Source organism: Peromyscus eremicus, chromosome 12, assembly GCF_949786415.1.
Source record: "Peromyscus eremicus chromosome 12, PerEre_H2_v1, whole genome shotgun sequence".
Lineage (NCBI taxonomy): Eukaryota > Metazoa > Chordata > Mammalia > Rodentia > Cricetidae > Peromyscus > Peromyscus eremicus.
The window spans coordinates 49,066,198-49,087,835 of NC_081428.1; the positions used below are offsets into that span (position 1 = coordinate 49,066,198).

General features: G+C 43.4%; 1 protein-coding gene across 9 annotated transcripts in view; it reads left to right on the forward strand.

Annotated features, from left to right (window-relative positions):
- Positions 1 to 21,638, forward strand: part of Phldb2 (pleckstrin homology like domain family B member 2) — a 102,238-nt gene that overhangs the window by 39,056 nt on the left and 41,544 nt on the right. For 7 of the 9 annotated variants that reach the window (XM_059277740.1, XM_059277742.1, XM_059277741.1 and 4 more), the window contains exons 4-6: positions 7,409 to 7,552; positions 8,818 to 8,955; positions 21,175 to 21,303. In XM_059277740.1, the coding sequence (XP_059133723.1) occupies positions 7,409 to 7,552; positions 8,818 to 8,955; positions 21,175 to 21,303 (411 nt within the window). The remainder of the gene's footprint in view (positions 1 to 7,408; positions 7,553 to 8,817; positions 8,956 to 21,174; positions 21,304 to 21,638) is intronic. The other 2 variants (XM_059277745.1, XM_059277747.1) reach the window with 1 other exon arrangement.

Sequence of the window (21,638 nt, forward strand, 5' to 3'; positions counted from 1 at the left end):
AGAGCTCTGTAAAGCAGTGGTTCTCAACCTGTGGGTTGCGACCCCTCTTTGGGTCAAACGACCCTTGCACAGGGGTTCCCTAAGACCATCGGAAAACACAGATAATTTTACGTTATGATTCATAACAGTAGCAAAGTTATATTTATGAAGTAGCAATGAAATAGTTTTATGGCTGGGGTCACCACAACATGAGGAACTGTATTGAAGGGTGGCAGCATTAGGGAGGTTGAGAATCACTGCTGTAAAGTAACATTTGCACTGTGAAGATGTGGCCACTCTGGGGTAATACCAAAGAAGTTTCTCTTCTCCCTGCCCTTCTCAGCTGTACACTTAAGAAGTGAAGTAAAGCTATGTGCCTTGCTTATATGTCTTGTTATATTGCCTGTGCATAGATTCATCCACACACCCACTATTCTTCATGGCCTCCCACCATGAAAGGGGCATTTGTGTATACTGCACTCTCCTATTTTGTGTTTCAAAAGTCTGGTGGAAAGTTTTTATTCATTGGATGTATTAGTTGGGCGAGTTTCATTATGAAACTTCCATGCATGCCTGTGATGTAATCGGATCATATTCATCTCCTCTGTGACTCTTTTTTTTCTATCCCTCCCCATTTTCTCACCCCACTTTCTGAATAGTACCCATTTAACTTCTACTTGCCTGCTCCTCCCATCTCATATATGAAAGAAAACATGTGAGACTGAGTTATTTCACTTAACAAGGTGGTCTCCAGTTTCACCCATTGTCCTGTGGTGGCATTCTTTCTTTCTTTTTTTCTTGTGGCGAGATGATGCTATATTGGCATGTGTGTGTGTGTGTGTGTGTGTGTGTGTGTGTGTGTACATATGTATATGCATACATAATATTTTCTCTATACTTCATCCGTTGATCAGCGTTGAGTCTGATTCATAAGTTATCTATTTATTAACAGTGAGACAATACACATGAACATGAAGCTATCTCTGTGGAATACTGATGTGGAATCCCTAGGGTATATACTCAGGAATGGTATTGCTGGATTGTACGGAAGTTCTAACTTTAATATTTTGAGGAATCTCCATACTGATTTCTGTAGTGGTTGTTCTAAACTACATTTCCACTATCAGTGTGTTAGGGTCTCTTCTCCCCCACCCCACCACACATCCTCACTAGTGGAAGGGCCGTGCATGTCATTCCAAATTTGAGATAATAAAATCTGAATGTAATCATTTTCTATAATACATATTTTTATATACCTGTGACTGTTGGATCACATACTGGAAGTGGAATGGCTAAGTCCTGAATTCTGGGACTACGGTTACGAGTCACTATTCCTGGCTTGTACATTATTCATTTTATATATGAACATACCCAAGCTATATTCCTTTAAGAATATAATTGCTATGGGCAATCAGGAAAAGCTGGGAGTGGGCAAAGTGGTCTTCCCCAGGGAAGAGCACATGTCCAGTATCAAATGGTCAGCCTTGAAAACACACATATAAGTAACATTATATTGACTCAGGAGATTATATTTAAGGGTATATATGTAGATAGATATATGTATGTAATAACAATGAGTGAGAAAAGAGGCCCTGAATTCTAAGGAGAGTGGGGAATGGCATATGGGAGGGCTTGAAGGGAGGAAAGGGAAGGGAGAAATGCTATAATTATATTAGAACCTCCAAAAAATTAAAAAAAAAGATTATCCTTCTGCTGCAATTTTATTCCCCATGTTCTTGTTACGGCTGTGTACTGTCATAATTTTTCAATTTTCCAAACTGATAGGTGTTTTAAATTTATCTTTAGTTATGCCTAAAATAAGCGCATTTTCATATTTTAAAATACTTTTCATTTTTACCTCTTTCTTTAAAACTTCTTTGTCCAAGCTTTACTTAATTATAAAAAATGCTTATTGGTAGCAGTAGTCTTTTGTTCTTTATTTATGACCCATTTTAAAAATGTAAGAGCTTAATATTTACAGGTGGTCATAATTATTACCCAGCCTTCTGTTTGTGTATTGGTTTACAAGTACCTTCCAAATTTGAGGATTTTGAAAATGAAGTTCAATGACATTTTTTAGTGGTTTTTTTTTCCCACACAGGTTAAGAATTTTTGTATTCTAGGAATGTTTCTAAAAATTTTCTACCGTCTTTTCTGCAAAGAGAATACTTAGAATTAAAGATACATTTCATTTGGCTAAATTAAAATACCAAAATAAGAGGAGAAAAATACTACCGCAAGTATGAGGTGGGTTTATTTCTTTAAAAATAAATAGGGTTTACTAATTAAAGTAAGCCTTAATATAATGCCATCTTGACATTTTTGACCCTCATGGCCACAGAATAATAACAACAAAAGATTCTTTAATTTGCGGTTTTCGTTTGTTTCTTTGTTAGAAAGATACATAACTTACTTTTAAAAATTATTTTATATGTATAAACATTTTACCAGTAGATAAATCTGTGCACCCTGTACATGCCTGGCACCCGTGGAGGTCAGAAGAAGGCCCTGGTTTCCTGAGACTGGAGTTACAGATGGCTGTGAGCAATCATATGGGTGCTGGGAATTGAACCTGAGTCCTTTACAAGACCAAGAAGTGTTTTTAACCCTTAAGCCATCTCTCCAGCCTAAATATTGATTCTTTAAGAAAAAATCAGGGATTTAATTCAGTGGTTAAAGGCATGAACAAAACCCTGGGTTTAGGGCCCAGCACTACCCACAAAATGAAGAACAACACACAAACAAAAAACCAACCCTGAACAGAAATGCAAATATTAACAGTAGCACTATTGACTTTAAAAAGAGACATTAGAATTTAACATCATGGTACTAAGTCCTAACACTAGTTTTCACATGGATTCAAGGAAGCTTGTATGTGTGTTTTTTGTCTCTTTAGTTTAACTATATAACAGTACTTTCATACTGATTGTCCCTGGTCAGTTCTTATATTGGGCTTGAGAGAGATGACTCAGCAGTTAAGAACATTGACTGCTCTTCCAGAGGACCTGGGTTCAATTCCCAGCACCCACATGACAGTTCACAACTGTCTATAACTCCAGTTCTAGGGGACCCAATACCCATGACAAACACCAATGCACATAAAATAAAGATAAACAAAATTAATTAAAAAAAAAGAAGTTCTTATGTATTATTGAATACCTCCTGTTACACGTCAGGGCTGTGGCTTATTAAATATGTGCTGTGCAACAATCACTTCTTCCTTCTCATTCTGTATTTATCTTAGATCATTTCTCAGAGGAGAGAAATTCTCAATAGCACATCTGGCTTTCCTGCTGGCAAGATGAAACTTAGCAATTAGGATGGAAAGATGGAGGGGGGATCGAGGATGAAAAGTTACTGTGTTGGGGCTAAAGAGATGACTCAGGGGTTAAGAGCACTAGCTGTGCTTCCAGATGACCTGGGTACAATTTTCTGCATTCACGGCAGGAAACAGCAGTCTGTGGATCCAGTTCTGGGGAATCAGATGTTCCCTTCTGGCTTCCATGAGCACTGTAAGCACATGGTACAAAGACATACGTGCAAACAAAACACCTATATACAAATAAAATAAAAATGAAAACATATTTTTTGAAAAAGTTATTGGATACTCAAGAAATGTAAGTGACCCCCTTTGACACTTTGGACAGTTGCCATCAGCCACTTCCTTACAGATTTGCGACTTTCCATCATTTTTATTTTCCATTTCTTCTCCTTTATAGAGAGAGAGTGGCTTGATTTTGTTAAAATGGTTGAGCTCTGTGCTCTCTCTAAAAGCTTTCTTCTGGAAGAAAGCTTTGACAAGAAAGCTTGTCTAAACATGCAGATCCTGGCAGAGGTTTTAATTTGCTCAAATAAGGTCTTGTGGAATTGGAAGCCCTGGAGATTAGCGCAGGGTCCATTGAGTCAGACTGTATTGGTAGATACAGAAGACATCAAACTCATCACAGATGGCCACCAAGCACATTGGGGTGCAAACGAGAGGACAATGGGTTCCAAAGGATAGGTTTTCACCTAGTTTTCAAATGTAGGCATGTGATAACTCAAGAACAGAAACAGAAAACTTAGACACACCTCCTGGCCCGCTGTTTGGGGTGTTTCTAATACTCTTCCTAATACTGTGTTTCTGGATTATTTGCTTAATGAAGTATAGTGATTGTTATTAGTTAAATTGGTCAGTGGGAAAGTAGAGAAGAGAGGAATGTTAAAAAAAAAAAACCCACACTCAAAACCTATCATTAAAATAAAAAGATTTTTATAACATTTAGGAAACCTGAAATTTACCACTCAGGAGCTTAGCTTACTGAACACTGAAAGCTGTCCACATCCTTGGAAATACAGTTTGAATGGCCTTTGTGATGCTATCTACGCCCACCTGAGGCAGCTGACTCATAGACAGCTCCTGACCTGCTTTTCAGTAATTGTTCCATCAACAGTGAAAAGCCACGCACCTCAGCAAGCTGTGGAGGTCTACAAAAAGTGGCGGGCGTAGAAATCGTCTTGTCCCTATCCTCTCTTCTTTTTCTCTCTGTGGACCACGTTACCTCAAAGATGACGTATTTGCTGATGTGCATATGGGTGCGGTATGGCTACTGGAAGAGTGCCATATTACTATAAGAATACATCCCACCATTGAAATAGAGGGTAATGTGTTTAAAATTTCACTTTTTGCTCACCGCATAATTAAAGCTATCCTGTCACAGGTTCAGTTCTCCACCGATTTTCTTTATTCTGCTAATTAATGAGATTACAATAAAACTTTCTTTCTGTTCTGTCACCAAGCATCCAGTTTGGTGACTGAAGAGATGTCTCATTGGTTAAAAGTATTTGCTGTTCCTGCAGAGGATCTGGGTTCGATTCCCAGTACCCACCTCAAATGGCTCACAAGTGCTATAACTCCAGTTCTAGGGGATCTGATGCCCTCTTCTGGTCCCCTTTGGCACAGACATGCATGCAGGCAAAATATACAAATAAAGACTCTTCAAAAACAAACCAAAGCATGCATTTTAAAATGCCTCATGAATCTATCCCAACAACTTCCAACAATCCTTGTGTACCTTTATTACAGTAAGTGGCCTCTTGTCTGTTAAATATGCCCGTTGTGATAAAGTTTCTAAAAACCCAGGGTCATGTAAATACTTAGCATTTCTGTTGTTAATTATCTTCACTCCCAACTGACACAGTGTACAGTCTGCAGACTGTCCGTTTGTTTTGTCTTCTCTAAATGCTTTGCTTCCACTGGTGACATATATTTAAACCCTGTTGGAAGTAGAAACCTGATATGCAGTGCTGACCCAACAGGATCCTGGCCTTCCGAGGCTTTCTGAAGGCCTTCCGAGGCTTCTCTGCTGCAGTTACTGGGCAGCGATGTTGAGTGCCATTCACAGTTAGACACTCTTCCCTATCTAAAGCAAGCGCCTGATCACGGAGACAATAAACCCCACTCTTGTGATAGAGAAGTCAGCAGTTGTCTTATTAGTTGGTTAGATGCTGGACTTAAGATGACAATAAAATAATGTCAAAGCTTGAAAGGCCTATGTACCTTTCTTCTAACCTACTGAGATATCAATTTTATTTTTTAAAGCATCTTATTGTTTCTTTGTGGATTTCACATCTTACACTCCATCCCATTCATCTACCCAATCCTTTGTATCCGCCCTCTGCCCTTGCAAGCTCCTCCCTAAAAATAAAATTTAAAAGAAAAAAAATCTCGTCATGGAAACTGTAGTGTGCCATAGTGAGGTAGTGTTTTTCTTCGTAGTCCCCACTGGCTTAGAACTCACTAGACCAGACTGGTCTTAAACTCACAGAGATCTGCTTGTCTCTGCCTCAGGAGTGCTGGGATTAAAGATGTGAGCCACCGTACTGGGCCAAGATTGTGAATTTTTAGTTGTTCAGTCTCCTTTTGGAACTACTAAATAGGGTAAAGAAATGAATACAAATAAATAATGTAGAATATGACGTGGTATAAATTTTCTTAAAGTTATAACAGGATTAGAAAACAAATTAAATAAACCCAGTGTGGTGCGCTTAGGTACAATGATTGTTTGAGTACTCTAATTACTATGATGTTTGTTTGTTTGGATGGTTGGTTGGTTTTCTGAGACCTGGTCTGCCTATGTAGCCCTGACTGGCCTCACCCTTGCTATGTAGATCAGGCTGGTCATGAATTATGGGTAGTCCTTCTGCCATGGCTTCCTGGATCCTGGGATTGTAAGTATTTACCACCATGTCCTGTGAATGATCTTTTTAAGTATTAAGGAAGAATCCTCAAGAATGTACTTAATGGGGCTGCTGTTTTCATTTTTAAGTTGTGGGATAGCTGGTCACCAACTTACTCATCCAAAAATTACTTTATTCCAAGAGACGTAAAAATTAAATCATGCTATGTAGCAACCCTGGCATCTCTCTTTATATAGTAAGTTTTTATCTTCCCCTGGTGATACTCAAGATAGCTAATCCAAACTCCTGGGGAGAAGAGGCAATTTTGATGTCGTCTGTTTTCTTTTTAAGCAATGGGCATGTTGGGCTTTGTACACCATCCACAACATTCCTTTCTTCCCCCGAAATTTACCAATAAATGGGTGAGACTATGAGAATGCACTATCACTGCATGTGCTGGGTAGTCTCATCGCTTTCTGTGAAACCTGGGTTCTTCCATGAAATGAATGGCGGCCAGGGTTGTATTTTCAGTCCCGTTGATATATTAAACATGTAAGAAGACGGTCTGTAAGACAAGGTTAGTGAGGAGTGAGCTAACACAACACATGAGGCATCCCCTAGCAATATCAAATATGCCGTTTGACGCTGTGTGGCATGGTCATGTCAAAACTGATGTCCACCTTGTATTAGAAGCGAATAAGAAAGTATAAGTACTCATTCGGAGGCAACCCTGATAGCAAAACCTAGCAGCGTGGCTACAGGTTTAGAAGGTTTCTACAGACAGAACTTGTAAGGAAGCTAGCAACATAGCAACATGCTGAGAGATCCCCTGCAGGAAGATGTCAAAGGTCCAGCCTTGTTTCTGGTTCCCTGCTGTGTGTGTTGAACTTTGTAACACTTGGAGAAGCCACTTCATCTCTGCCTCCTGCCACGTCCTCATCTGGATAGCCTCGTATTTCTCTGAGCTGAAAAAGGATGTGAATTTGCGAATGGAAGTTGGTTTGTTGGCTCTTGTCTAGGTATGTAATTGAGTAGAGCAGTGTAGTCTCTATGAGAAAATGCATCATGGTTCAATGGAACTTTAAAATGCTTTTTCATTGATTTACTGTTTTTGGTTGAGAAAAGGTCTCATGTAGCTCAGGCTGGCCCTCCCAGGCATGGAGGGACATGGAGGGACACCAACACTCGCCTTGCAGCTGCTTTAGAAGACTAATAGGAAAATTCTAGAACTGAAGTGTGAATAACTCATATCTGTTTTGCTTGACCCCAGACCCCGGAGGATATAGGTGAGGAACAGAGGACTCGGGAGTTGGCTGCAATGGAAGATGCCCGGATGGTGATTCTGAACAACCTTGAGGAGCTTGAACAGAAAGTCAAAGATATAAATGACCAAATGGATGAATCTTCCAGAGAGGTATAAGCTAGGAGCTCACTGTCTACTCTCTCCCTTTTCTCTCTCTCTCTCTCTCTCTCTCTCTCTCTCTCTCTCTCTCTCTCTCTCTCTCTCTCTCGTTGTTGTTGAGACAGGGTTTTTCTGTGCAGTTTTGGAGCCTTTCCTGGAACTCACTCTGTAGCCCAGGCTGGACTCAAACTCAGAGATCCGCCTGGCTCTGCCTCCCCAGTGCTGGGATTAAAGGCGTGCGCCACCACCGCCTGGCTTTTTTTCTCTATGCCCTCCCCCCCCCCCCATCAGCTTAGATATTTCTGCTCATTGTGGACCAGCCCTGAGAGGTGAATTCATAGAGGTCAACATGAGCAAACATTTGCTCAGTGGGAATCATTTGTAGAAGTGCCCTGCCTCACATTCTGTGTGTGTGTGTGTGTGTGTGTGTGTGTGTGTGTGTGTGTAATCTGATGACATAGACATAAACATATTAAGCCAGCTTTAATGTACTTTATATCTGGCCAAACTTTTTTGATTAGTACGATATGTGCTTTCTGATTGCAGGATCAATTGCTAAATTAATCTCTGTTTATGAAGTATTCAAATTCAACTCCATCTAACCTTTTCTGAGCATTCTTACTATGCGTTGGTATCATGTAGGTACTATAAGGGGATTCACATATGAATTAAACATAAAGCCAGCTTTCTATAGATTTGCAGAACAGGAGGTAGACTCGCTTGTTTAATAGAAGCAGAAGGTAGTGGCAGTTTTAATTTTACCGTCGTATGGAGTGGCAGAAAACACAGAATTCTGCCAGGGCTGGGAGGTGGAGTCTGCATGTCAGCACCCACAGATGGTGCCAATAGTCCTGAGAGTACAGTGAGGGGACTCCTCACCTGTCGTGTCCTGTACCCCCACCCCCGGAATCCTCCAGGAATGTGGGCCTCTCTTCTGGGACTGGGATAATGTTCACTCCTCAGACTCCAGGGACAAGCAAGAGCTGGTTGGACTCAAGGTAGATAATTCTTGAGCTAAAGCCTTAGCAAATAGGCAAAATAGCCCTGAAGAGAAGTTGCCATAGAAAAGTGGTCAGGTAATTAGCTTTCTAAGCCACTACATAGTGGGCTCCCCCTCCCCACTGGCTTTCTTAGACAAGCATCCCAGGTTTCATGCCTGAAATCCACAATCTGGCTGGTCAGTAACAGTTGATGAGAATCTTGTTAAGCCTGCACCTCAGCAATGGGCAGTCGTTCCTGAAGGTGAAATGTTTCTGAGCTTTCTTTTATGTCCTTAGTTGGATATGGAATGCGCTCTTTTGGATGGAGAGCAGAAATCCGAGACGGCTGAGCTCATGAAGGAGAAGGAGATTCTGGATCATCTAAACCGGAAAATCACGGAACTAGAAAAGAACATTGTAGGCGAAAAGACCAAGGTAAACGGGCTGCATTAGAATTTGCTTTTTATCGGGAAGGCGGGTGTCCCAACTCCTGGAATTGAAATGTTAAGTGGAATTACATGATTTGGGCTGAATAATGTGGCCTTAGAAAGAAGTTCTAAGGTCCTCTGTTGTCACAAACAAAGTCCTGCCAGGTAACAGACTGTAGATGCTGAGAAACCTTCATATCTCATGGCAGCCTGGTCCGGCTTCATGAGTAAGTTCCTTTTCCCCATCAGCCTCTCTCCTTTTCTGACTCTACTGTTGTTCGTTTGTCTGAATTTTTTTTTATTACTTTTAGTGTACTGAGCATGCTTGTCACGAGTGTCCTTGCAGGTTGGCTTGAGCATAGTCAAACGGAGCTGCCTCATTTCTGTTTACTTTCCTGTTCATTGAGAAGATGAATGGTCCCCATTCATCTCAAGTTCCTGGCCTTGCCATTGTCACCAATGCAAGTGTGCTGCTCCTTGAATAAAGGTGTTGCTGTTTTCAGGGGCGGTTCCCACACACTGCCAAGTGATTTGCAGGCCACAGGTGACACTGTGCTCAGGTCTTGCTTATGTGTTTCAGGCCACAACTTGAGTGTTAGCTGACAGCCACTAGGGAAACCATGGAAAGTAATTTGCAGAACTTAGAATGAAAAGTGCTAGTCGGTTAGTGAGGAATTTTCCCCCCTCTTGGAAATAGTATGCATTCCTCTTCCATTATGATTTAGTAACAGCTGGACTAAGCCTAAAATTAAAAATAAAATTCCAAATTGGGTTAGCAAGAAGCAAACAAGATTTAACACAGTCTTTCCTGCCTATCATGTTCTCTATTAAGCAAAGAAAAAGGGGGGAAAAAAAAAAACTGTTTCAATTTGAGTAAGTTCCACTGTTCATGTGTGGAAGGAATTTCTACTGCATATGACTTCCTTTTAAGGCTCCTATCTGGTTGAGACCTGTAAATAAGGGCATTGGATCTCATTGCCAAAGGCTGAGCTTGGAACTACTTTGTGAGAAATGGAAGCTGGTGCACACATTCCACTTGATTTTCTAAATGTCAAAATTAAACTGCATAGCCTTTTCATCTCAGATTTTGTGTAGCTCCTTCTACAACCAGCCTCTCAAATTTCCAAGAACCTATTTGGATAGTGGGCATGTTTTTCTTTAGCTCACAGTCAAGTCCAAGAGTTAACTGAATAAACCTGAAGTATGGGGCTGGGAGTTAGATGACTCAGAAGGTAAAAGCCCTTGCTGTGGAAGCTTGACAACCTGAGTTAGGGTCTTTTGAACACAAATGGAAAACCAGACATGGAGGCATGAGTCTGTAATCCCAGCATGTATCTGTAATTCCTCCAGCAAGGTGGGAAGTGGAGAAGGGAGAATCCCTAAGAAGCTCCTGGGCCAGCTAACCCGGAATATGCAACACAGTGGCAAAACAAGAGAGACCCTGCTTCGAAGTAAAAGAAAATGACTAACAGCCGATGTCCTCTGACTCCTGCATGTGTGCGATGGTGTGTGAATATACCCCCCCCTCAACACACACAACACACACACACACACACACACACACTGAAATATAGGCAGTCTTAGTTCGTGGCTTATCTTCTTATTCAAAGACTTTGCATTGAGATATCCAGAAACTTTTGTTGGTGGTATCAGACGTCTTGTTTTGGTATAGTTAGTATTTTACCATTCAAAAATACTAATTAAATGGAATTATGCTATAATGATCATACTGCAGTTTGTGCCATGATGGAAATCTCGTGGGGCTTAAGAACAGGGCGTTATGTTCCCTGTGAACTCTCTGCCACTCCAGCCAGTGTAACTGCTTATCTTTGCATAGCTCGCCTGTAGCACTGTCTCCACATCAAGTGTCTTCCTGTCATTAGCATCAAATTCACAAAAGTGAAGCAAGTTGGGCTAATGCTGGGTCTGACTTCCCAGGGAAAGCTGTGCTGTGTTCAAGACCTAAGAGAGAGAGAAAAATCCTGCAGCATTGGCAGAAACAAGCCCAGAAGCCAGCTCAGTCCCTCCATCCCTCCTGACCAGCTATTCCAGAAGGAGAGTTCAGGGTATGGACCAGATCCTGCAGCTGTTAGGGGATTAGTGGGTCTTGGCAGGTGGAGTTATTGTCTCTCAGCACATGGTGTGAAAAATGTCAGAAACAGGCTTTGGGTAAGGGGCTCGCAAAGAGGACTGGGGGGGGGGGGGGCAGGGGATCGGAAACAAAGACTGGGCCAGATGGTGTTACTACATATTCTAAACAGCCAAAGAGAGAGTGACTTACCACTGACTGCTTGGCAGAATTGTCCTATATCATAAAGAAACTTGTTCTAGCATTTTCTGACACGGGAATTTCTGACCTCTATGTTTGGCCGTCCCATCTGACCTCTCAAGACTTCAGCATTTCTACACCAACCTTGCCAGCCTACCGTACCTGTGCTGTTAGCATACTACTATTATTATCTTAGAATATCATCAGTTAAAATAGATACCTTCTCTCTGCATCCTAAACTTCTCAAACAATTTGACCGGCAGACACTGTGTCTCTTCTTCATTTGCCAATTCAGCATCCTTCCCATTCTAGTTGGCTTGGTCTCTACTGCTCCCTCAAATTTCTCCTTTTAAGACTTCTAAGGACTTCCGCACCGTCCAGCCCACTCTGCTTTTCAGACTCTTGTGGTCAGGCTCCTGAGTGGCATTCGATACAGTGGACAATTTTTTCTCATGGCTTTTTTTTTTTCCTGCCTTCTCCCACTTTGCTCTGTAGGTCATCCTCTCCTGGTGTTCTTTGTCTTGCACCAATGTATGTGTCAGCAGGGGAGGTGGGGGGGTGGGGGGGGTTGGGGGTTGGGGGGGTTGGGGGGGGTGGGGGGGTGGGGGGGGGTGGTGCACATGTGTACAGGCTCATGTGGAGGCCAGAGGTCAAACCTCAGGTGTTGTTCTTCAGGGACCATCTGCCTTGTCCTTTAAAAATTATTCTGTTTGTGCACGCTCTATGGCGTGTGTGTGGAGGTCAGAGAACAACTTATAGGAGTTGGTGCTTGTCTTCCACCATGTGGCCCAGGGGCATCAAAGTCAGGTCATCTGACTTAACAGCCAGTGCCCTGGCCTGCGGAGCCATCACCCTGGTTCCCACCCTGCTTTTTTTGAGACAAAGTCTCTCATTGGCCTGTAAATCACCAATTAAGCTAAGCAGGCTGGCTAATGAGCCCCAAAGATCACCTGTCCCTGCCTTCCCAGTGTGCCACCGCACATGGATATTTTTTAATGTGGGTTTAGGGGATCCTTCTGTTTTCATGGCAAGCACTACATTGACTGAGATATTTCCTCAGCTCCCTTTCTCTTACTCTGATCTCTCCAGTATTCGTCTATGACCTGAACTCTATCCTGGTATTTCTTTTTTTTTAAGATTTATTTGCTGGGCGGTGGTGGCACAGGCCTTTAATCCCAGCACTCGGGAGGCAGAGCCAGGCGGATCTCTGTGAGTTCAAGGCCAGCCTGGGCTACCAAGTGAGTCCCAGGAAAAGCGCAAAGCTACACAGAGAAACCCTGTCTCGAAAAACCAAAAAAAAAAAAAAAAAAAAAAAAAAAAGATTTATTTATTTATTATGTATACAGTGTCTGTCTACAAGTATCCCTGCAGGCCAGAAGAGGGCGCCAGATCTCATTACAGATGGTTGTGAGCCACCATGTGGCTGCTGGGAGTTGAACTCAGGACTTTTGGAAGAGCAAGCAGTGCTCTTAACCTCTGAGCCATCTCTCCAGCCCTATCTTGGTATTTCTTATAAAGCCATGGCTTCTATTAACCTGCTATGATGGTGACTCGCATGCACACGTCTAGCCAACAACTCTGGTCTGAACTTGCGTAGCCCACCTGACATCTCCCCACAGATATTTCATAGCTGTTTTCAACTGAACATATCCACAATGGAACTCTTGATCTCCTACTCCTTGTGGGTCACATCTGCTTCCCCCCCCCCCCCACATCCTCCAGTTTTCTGAATCTAAGAACGTTCAGCTCTACCCAGTTGATGGCTCCAGCAGGAACCTGGATGCTGATTTTAACGCACCCTTCACCATAACATAACCCATGACCACAGCGTTTTTCACTTATTAGAGTCTCTACATCTCCCCGACAGCATTCTCTTTGAATTCATCAAAATCCCTTCTTTTCATTTTTGGGCTTTTGCTTCTTTAGTCCATTTCTGTCACATCTTCAGTCCATTCCCTTCATATCAGCCATGCTAATTATTTTTTTTAAAAAACAGAAATTAGATCATAGAATTCTTTTAAATCTAATTCAAGTTTCACTGAGATGTAACATGGGGAAAGTTATCCACACCTAAATTTTCCTGCCAACCGTCACTGTCCTCCCTACACTGACGCCACTCTCACTGTGGCTTTCTCACTGTGCTGAGATCTCCTCTGCCTCACCTCCTCCTGCCTCACCTCCTCCCCACCCAGGCCATTCTCAGCGGCTGCTCCCCCACCTGGACCTCCCTTGTCATAGGCCGCACCTTGTTTCTGTCTCCAAGGGCACAGCTTTACTATTAGTTTTTCAGAAAGGGTTCCCAGTGTTTTCTAGTCGGGAGCTCGTCTCTCTATTGCTCTTTCAATCCTTTTGTCATCGCACTTTATTATTTGCATTTTGGGGGATGATTAGATATGTATTTCCCTCTCTAGCCAATGAGACAAGGGAAGCACTGTTACCACTGTTTATCCAGCTTGTAGTAGCTTCCAAAACCCTGCCCAGTGTGCTTGGGGAATATTGTCCTTGGACTCCCCTGCTAACAGCCGGTCCAGGCTGGGCATGACAAAAGGAAAGGGAGCCAAACACCTGCCAAAGAGCTGTGTGCAGCCAAGTGTCAGGACAGCTGGGATGGGCTGCCCGCGTGCACATGCCAGAGGCCTGTAATCACACTGCCAGTCAAGCCAGAGTGTAAGACAGCAGGAGGAAATGGCCTTTGCCCTTTGGGATTATGTTTCCCTTCCCACACACCTGTTGCTTTGCTCAGACATGGCGCGGGGAATGAGGAAAGTAAAACCTGAAGATATCCCCAGTGGGAAAGCTCTGATTCAGATGCTCCCAGAACATCCTGTAATCCTGCTCTACTTTTTTTTTTTTTTTGGAGATTTTTATTTATTTCACATGTATGCGTATCTGCCCGGATGTCTGTCTGTGCCCCGTGTGTGCAGTTTCCAAGGAGTCCAGAAGAGGGCATCAGATCCCCCTGGAACTGGAGTTTTATAGAGATGGTATTGAGCCATTGTGTGGGCACTAGGTATTGAACCCTGGTCCTCTGGAACAGAAGCCAGTGCTCATAACTGCAGTCATCTTTCCAGCCACCTGCCCTAGTTTCTTGCAGACGAGGAAGGCCTAGAAGCACAGGAAAAGTGCGTAATATCATAACAGAATTCAGATCTTGATATGAAATTACTGACAGTGTTTCCTTGGCACTTGAGACTGGTCTTTCATTTTATTTAGTTTACCTGGTTTGGGGACTATTATTTTATTTTACTTACTTAAAATTGTACATATTATATATGATAATTATATGTTACCACATAAAATGGAAGTAATTGCACATACACGATAAAATATGGATAAGACATATATACATATATGTCCATTACCGAACATTTTTTCTCTTGGTTCCTGGTCTAGCTCTTCACTCCTCTTAGGGGAACCATGGTCGGTTTGTTTCCACGTGACTCTTGAGATAAAGGCTCCCTCCTCTGCCCGTTGCTCTTCTGGGATAGTAACCATATCACACATATAGCCATTGTAAACATGGATAAACCCTGAATAAATACGAGTTCCTGACTTCAACATGAACTCAGAGGGGATGTTGATTTAGTAAGGCACTAAGCAAAGAGACTATCATCCCTTTTTGCATCACATTAAGCAAAGAAAGGAGAGGGAGTTGTTTACCTTGATGACAAGGTGGGGAGGCTACACACCACATACATCCAGGCCCATGTACACCCAGGCCCATGTACACCCAGGCCCCTGTATACCCAGGCTCCTGTATACCCAGGCTCCTGTACACCCAGGCCCCTGTACACCCAGGCTCCTGTACACCCAGGCCCCTGTACACCCAGGCTCCTGTACACCCAGGCCCCTGTACACCCAGGCCCCTGTACACCCAGGCTCCTGTACACCCAGGCCCCTGTACACCCAGGCCCCTGTACACCCAGGCCCCTGTATACCCAGGCTCCTGTATACCCAGGCTCCTGTACACCCAGGCCCCTGTACACCCAGGCCCCTGTACACCCAGGCCCCTGTATACCCAGGCCCCTGTATACCCAGGCCCCTATACACCCAGGCTTCTGTACACCCAGGCCCCTGTACACCCAGGCCCCTGTATACCCAGGCTCCTGTATACCCAGGCTCCTGTACACCCAGGCTCCTGTACACCCAGGCCCCTGTACACCCAGGCCCTATATACCCAGGCCCCTGTATACCCAGGCCCTATATACCCAGGCCCCTGTATACCCAGGCCCCTATACACCCAGGCTCCTGTACACCCAGGCTCCTGTACACCCAGGCTCCTGTACACCCAGGCCCTATATACCCAGGCCCCTGTATACCCAGGCCCTATATACCCAGGCCCCTGTATACCCAGGCCCCTATACACCCAGGCTCCTGTACACCCAGGCTCCTGTACACCCAGGCTCCTGTACACCCAGGCCCCTGTACACCCAGGCCCTATATACCCAGGCCCCTGTATACCCAGGCCCCTATACACCCAGGCTCCTGTACACCCAGGCTCCTGTACACCCAGGCTCCTGTACACCCAGGCCCTATATACCCAGGCTCCTGTACACCCAGGCCCCTGTACACCCAGGCCCTATATACCCAGGCTCCTGTATACCCAGGCCCCTGTACACCCAGGCCCCTGTGCACCCAGGCCCCTGTGCACCCAGGCCCCTGTGCACCCAGGCTCCTGTACACCCAGGCCCCTGTACACCCAGGCCTCTGTACACCCAGGCCCTATACACCCAGGCCCCTGTGCACCCAGGCCCCTGTGCACCCAGGTTCCCATACACCCAGACTCCTATACCCAGGCCCCTGTGCACCCAGGTTCCCATACACCCAGACTCCTATACCCAGGCTAGGTTTGGAAAGGTTGAGATTTCTCCTGTTTTCCCTCTATTCCCTCCCTACTTCAAGAGCAAAGCTTGATTTGGGAGAAAGTGTTTTTGTATGTTTTTTTCTTTTATCTTTCTCTATTTTTGACTATATTAAAAATAGCTTCTCAACTTCCTCTCTTTTGAAATTATCTTAACATATAAGAAGTACAATAGTCACTTGGGCTGAAAATCAAACATAGTGTTCAAAGGAAAGGCCCACTTCCTAACTTTTGGTTAAGTCTTTCCATTACCCAGATGGTAATCATAAAACTCTAGCTATTCTTTCCTTTGAAGATGAATCTTTTGTTGCTTCAAATATTTGTATCTACATTGTGGGACTGTGGCCATCCTCGTCTACACACACTGAACTGTGAGCTGAAGTGTAGGTCACTATTACGATGACATAAATCCAGGACGAAAACTGAAAATCTCTGATGTCCTAGCTGTTCTACAATAAGCAAATATCACTGCATGTGATGTGGCTACATTTTATTTCTCATTATCATCTTGCCAAAGTACCTGCTACTTCCTCCCTGTCCTTCCTTCAGAGCCCCAGGGGAAGGCAGCAGCCTGGCTCACATTCCTGGCAGGTGTTAATACCAGGAGGGTAGCACATTTGCCAGGTCACAGTTAGGGTTAGGAGGAGCTGGCCTTTCCAGGGCCTCTTTCTTACATTTCAAAGTCAGCTCCCTGGCTAGAGGAAGTGGAATTAGATCGTGGGATTTGAGGATTAAACCAACTGGATTCCCGATAGAACTTTTTTTTTTTTTTTCTAGTGTTTCTTGATTACAGAAGTCCTCTGTTCGGATTTCCCTGTTTTTATACACAGACTTCTCATTAGCTGTGTAAATAAAGGGCAAGTAATTGATTGCAGGTTTGAAACATTGGCTTATCTGTTGGCTGATCGGTGAGTCTATCGGGATGCTCACCTCCCAAGCTTACACGGGTTTTAGGAACTGGAAGGAAAGGGTTGCTCAGTGTGTTTGGGGAAAGCTATGAAAGGCCTTCCCCTTGATGCATGGGTTGGGCGTCATAGATTTAACACCTTGCTGCATAGTTCCAAGCCTGAGTCAGAGCTCCACCTATCAATTCGGCCTGAGTACCTACTGTGTGCTGTGGCCTGAGTACCTACTGTGTGCTGTGGCCTGAGTACCTACTGTGTGCTGTGGCCTGAGCTAAAGCATCTGAAAATGACAAACGAGGACTTTAATTCTTTAATTTAATACCAAAGAGCCTCCTCTCTCTACCTCCCAGCTCACTGGAAGAGTGTTGGCATTACAGACACATGCTGCCACATCAGCTCCACATGGGCTCTGGACACTCAAACTTGGAGTCTCCAACTTGAGTTATTTCCCCAGCCCATAGGAACAATATGTGGTTGATTTTTAAATTACTGGCTTTTGTCATTAGAAAAATGAAACTCTAAATGCCTTTGCCTCTCCTAGTCCCAGATATTCTCAATCTGACAACATGGAAGAAAACAGAGAGAATTTTTTTGACTGTTTCTTAGTCTGTCTTATATCTGTTTGTGACTGAGTCAAGGTTTGGAAATAGTATCTGTAAATTCTTGCAGCGATGTTCCAGTGAGTAAGTAGCCAGGGCAGTGGACCAGAGGACTAAAAGCATTTTTGCAGTGAAAAGAGAATGAATAACCCTTCCTTTGTCTATCTCCAGTTCTCTCTTAATCTTTAGTAAGTGAATGAACAAATCATCTGCGTAAACAAAGACATCCAGCTGTCTGCATCCTTACATTCCACAGCCACAGGTTCAACTAATCAAGAGTCGGTGGTATTAAAAACAACAACAAATGTCTGTACGAAACGCATGTAGATGTTCCTGTCCTTGTTCCTTGCCCAATTCTGGACAACAGCTGTTGGCACATCATTTCCATTGTGTTAAACATAGTAATCTAGAGGGGATTTAAGCTATGCGCGAGGAGCGGAGTGGGTTACATGCAAATGCTACACCATTTTATAAAAGGTTTGAGCATGCCTGGACTTCATTAACCTTGGTAGTCCCAGAAGCAATCTCGTAAAGGTACTGAGGGGCCACGCCACAAGCTAACATGTGTACACTGATTTCTACTTCAATGTATCTGTGAATAACTTACCATCAACTTTGTATGAGAAGAAAATGTAAATGTCCAAACCAGGCAGGACCTCATCATGGGCATTGACCCAGCTGAATTTTGCCCATGCACAGCCAAAAAACAAGGCCAACCCAGAACAGAGAACGGTCCCTAAAGGAGCGGCCACCCTCTGAGGTCACATAAGTCTGCTCTTGCATTTATAAGTGTCTCCTTGTAAACGGGGTTTTTGCTGGAGAATAGCCTGTCTTTACATAGCCTTATTTTTCAACAAAGCAAAACTTGTTACATTTTAGTCATTTATTTCTTTAAACTTGACTTAAATCTTAAAAGAAGAACAAACCTTTTAAAAAACGTTATACTTATTTCTACTTTGGTGTTTGGAAAATACCACCATGTCCATTGTCTTTAAAATAGGGGTATTTACTCTCATAAACCTGGTAAAGGGAATAACCCTCCATTTTAATAATTTACCTGTGAAAAGCAAGACTCCCTGAACTCTGGAATACTTATTTTTTTCCTTCCTGTGGAAGGTGATGTGTTAGCTCTAAGTGCCTTTGGTAATTTTCCTTTGAAAACTTCCTGCGCTATCAATAGAACAGAGGAATATTCATTTCTTTCTGGCTCGGAGTTGTTCTGCCCAGGGCTCCCAGGGAGTGATGTCACCTCTGTGATCAGTGTGAGCCCACCTGCCACTAATCCTCCTTGCATCCTTCCCCTCCCTGGCTTCCTCTGCCCTGGCTTTGGCCCCACTGAGCTTTTGCTCTGGGACCAAAGCAGTAGTCAGAGCATTCCTGGTATACGCTGTGAAGGTGCAGAAGGTCCTAATGGTGCCTGCTTGCATAATTCTTCTAACTGTGCCCGTGTATGGAATTGTGAAACGTTTCCAGCATCTCAGACAGAAGGCACTATGCAAACATGAGGTACTTTCTTTTTTTTCTTCACAAATTCTTTATTTGTGTTTATTATTAACAATTTGAAACGCTGAGCGCATGGAGCAATGATTTAGTAGTGTCTTCAGATTTGAGACCTGTGTTGGAGAGCAACAGCATTCTTTCTATCTTACCCAATATCCTAATATCGTATCACTCTTTCCTACCAGAATAACTTTATATTGCAGGCCGTTGCCCACTTGATATTTAATTATAAGGCGTAGTCTTTTTTTTTTTTTTTCCTGTCTAGAACTAGAGTTGTTGCCAAGTCTGATGACACAGTATTTAGAAATAGAACTCTTTTTGGATATACGTCTTCTGCTGTCTAAATCAGACTGTCTTTGATCCACAGGAAATAAACAGCATTTTCTTAGCCAGAAATCAGCAAGTGTTGGGTATTGCTATTTATGTTAAGGGACGGATATTGATTCTGAAACTCATGAGTGAACCTAGCAGGGACCAGTGTGTTTGGTCTTCGTGCACAGCTTCTCTGTTAACGATGCCCTGGCTTTCTCCTAGCCAGCCAGTGAGCAAGTGGACCACTGAAGCTTGGAGGAATTGTCTTGCACTTCGTTCATGTGGTTGTAGAATTATCCTAGATTGATAAATGGGGTAGCGTTTTCAAGTTTATGACTTCCTGGTTCAATTATTTTGAGGAAAATAAAGGATTCGTAAACTACCTTTGAAGATTTAAAATCACCTCAAAAGAAGTGGAGACTTACCTGAACCTAGATGGATGTTAATGTTACACAGCTTTAGATTTAAACCATAACAGCTTTTTCAAGAATCTAGGGCTGGGCATGGTAGCGCACGCCTTTAATCCCAGCACTGGAAGGCAGAAGCAGGTGGATCTCTGAGTTCGAGGCCAGTCTGGTCTACAGAGTGAGTTTCAGGATGGCCACAGCTGTTGCACAGAGAAACCCTCTCTCAAAAAAACAGAAAACAAACAAACAAACAAACAAGAAGAATCTAGATATGTGTTTGCGCAGGAAATCATGGCCATTTTAATAAAACAAATTTATGTCACAGAACTCTGAAATCTTCATCTTTTTAAAAAGAATCTTTTGTTCTAGAAGAGGCGTAAACCATTTAACTTACTGAAGAGGATTAAATCACAGTGGATTTGTTGACACTGAAAGTTACTCATGGGAATCTTGCTCTAAGCTTCCCTTCAAATAGTGTTTAATTCAAGAGGGGCTCCATGGGGCCACACCGCTGTTGCACATAGCACTTCCCAGTTAGAACACAGAGTCACTTTGGTATGTGTGACATGGAGGAATTTAATAGTTTCTTTCCTCTTTTTTTCTGCGGGCTCTTGGAGTCTGTCTCTTCATAATTTCCGTGTGTGTGTGTGTGTGTGTGTGTGTGTGTGTGTGTGTGTGTGTGTGATTGTAAGGAAGCCTGTGTCTTAGCTTTGTGTCCAATCTGCCTGATTTTCCTCCATTGCCGCTTGAATCAGTCTGGCCATCATTTCTCCCCTCTCTTGGTGCCTGAGTTAGATCTGGTCGCTGGATGTTCTTGCTTCATCTCAGAGCTTTTCCCCATTGCTAGAACCATTTCAGATGAGAAGGCTTCCAGGAGTGTGCCTAAAGCACTTCTGACCCGAGAACAGGCTGGAGTCATTTCCTGAAGCAGTCTAGCAAATGCTCTAGCAGTTTGGATCATGACGGTACTTCAAGGTAAATAAATGGCCCCTTTCTTTTATCCAATTTTCTGACAAAAAACTCTTGGCCAGGATAACATATGATATGGTTGGCATCTCTTTCATTCCTTGTGGACCAGGGACCAGCATTCACCCTTCCCACTGCCGCACCACCACCCTGTATGTGGTAGCAGGAAGGAGGGAAGGAGAATGGCCAGCAACTGTCAGTACCCGGTGAAGGAGGCTGTCTGAAGGAGGCAGAGTCTTCCCCTCTGCTTTTATCTCTTTGCCCTAACCACTAACAAGCTTTGTTTGTTCCTTCCTAGTGTATGCGTGTGCCTGTCTGTTCCCAGTGGGGGATGTTCGCTCGCTCGCACCTGCCTGGGGTGTGAAGGTTAATGTCCGTTCTTCTGTTTTCTGATTTCGGAACTTCAGGAGAAGGAAAAGCTTGATGCTGAGAGGGAAAAGCTAGAGAGGCTTCAGGAGCTTTACTCCGAGCAGAAGACCCAGCTGGACAATTGTCCTGAGTCCATGAGGGAGCAGTTACAGCAGCAACTCAAGAGGGTCAGTAGCAAACAGGAATGCATTGCTTGTTTGGTTCACTTTTTTTTTTTCTTTGCTATTAAGTTCTGCTTATGTGTGACTTACCACTTTGCAGAGCATACATTTGCCTAAGTTCTTGCTTTTAGATCCTTAAAAGTGGAGTTGGGCATGCTAACAGTGTGTATGGTACGATGTCAATCAGTTGAAAAATTCCCTGTTAGAATTCTGTCTCTAATTTATAAGGCAAACGTGTTTTTGGAGACCTTCTTGGTAACTAAGGAGAAATGGTTCCTGACTTGTAATTGTCGCCAAGAGTGTAGCATTTAAATTGCCTGGCATCTTCTACTGCGTTGTAG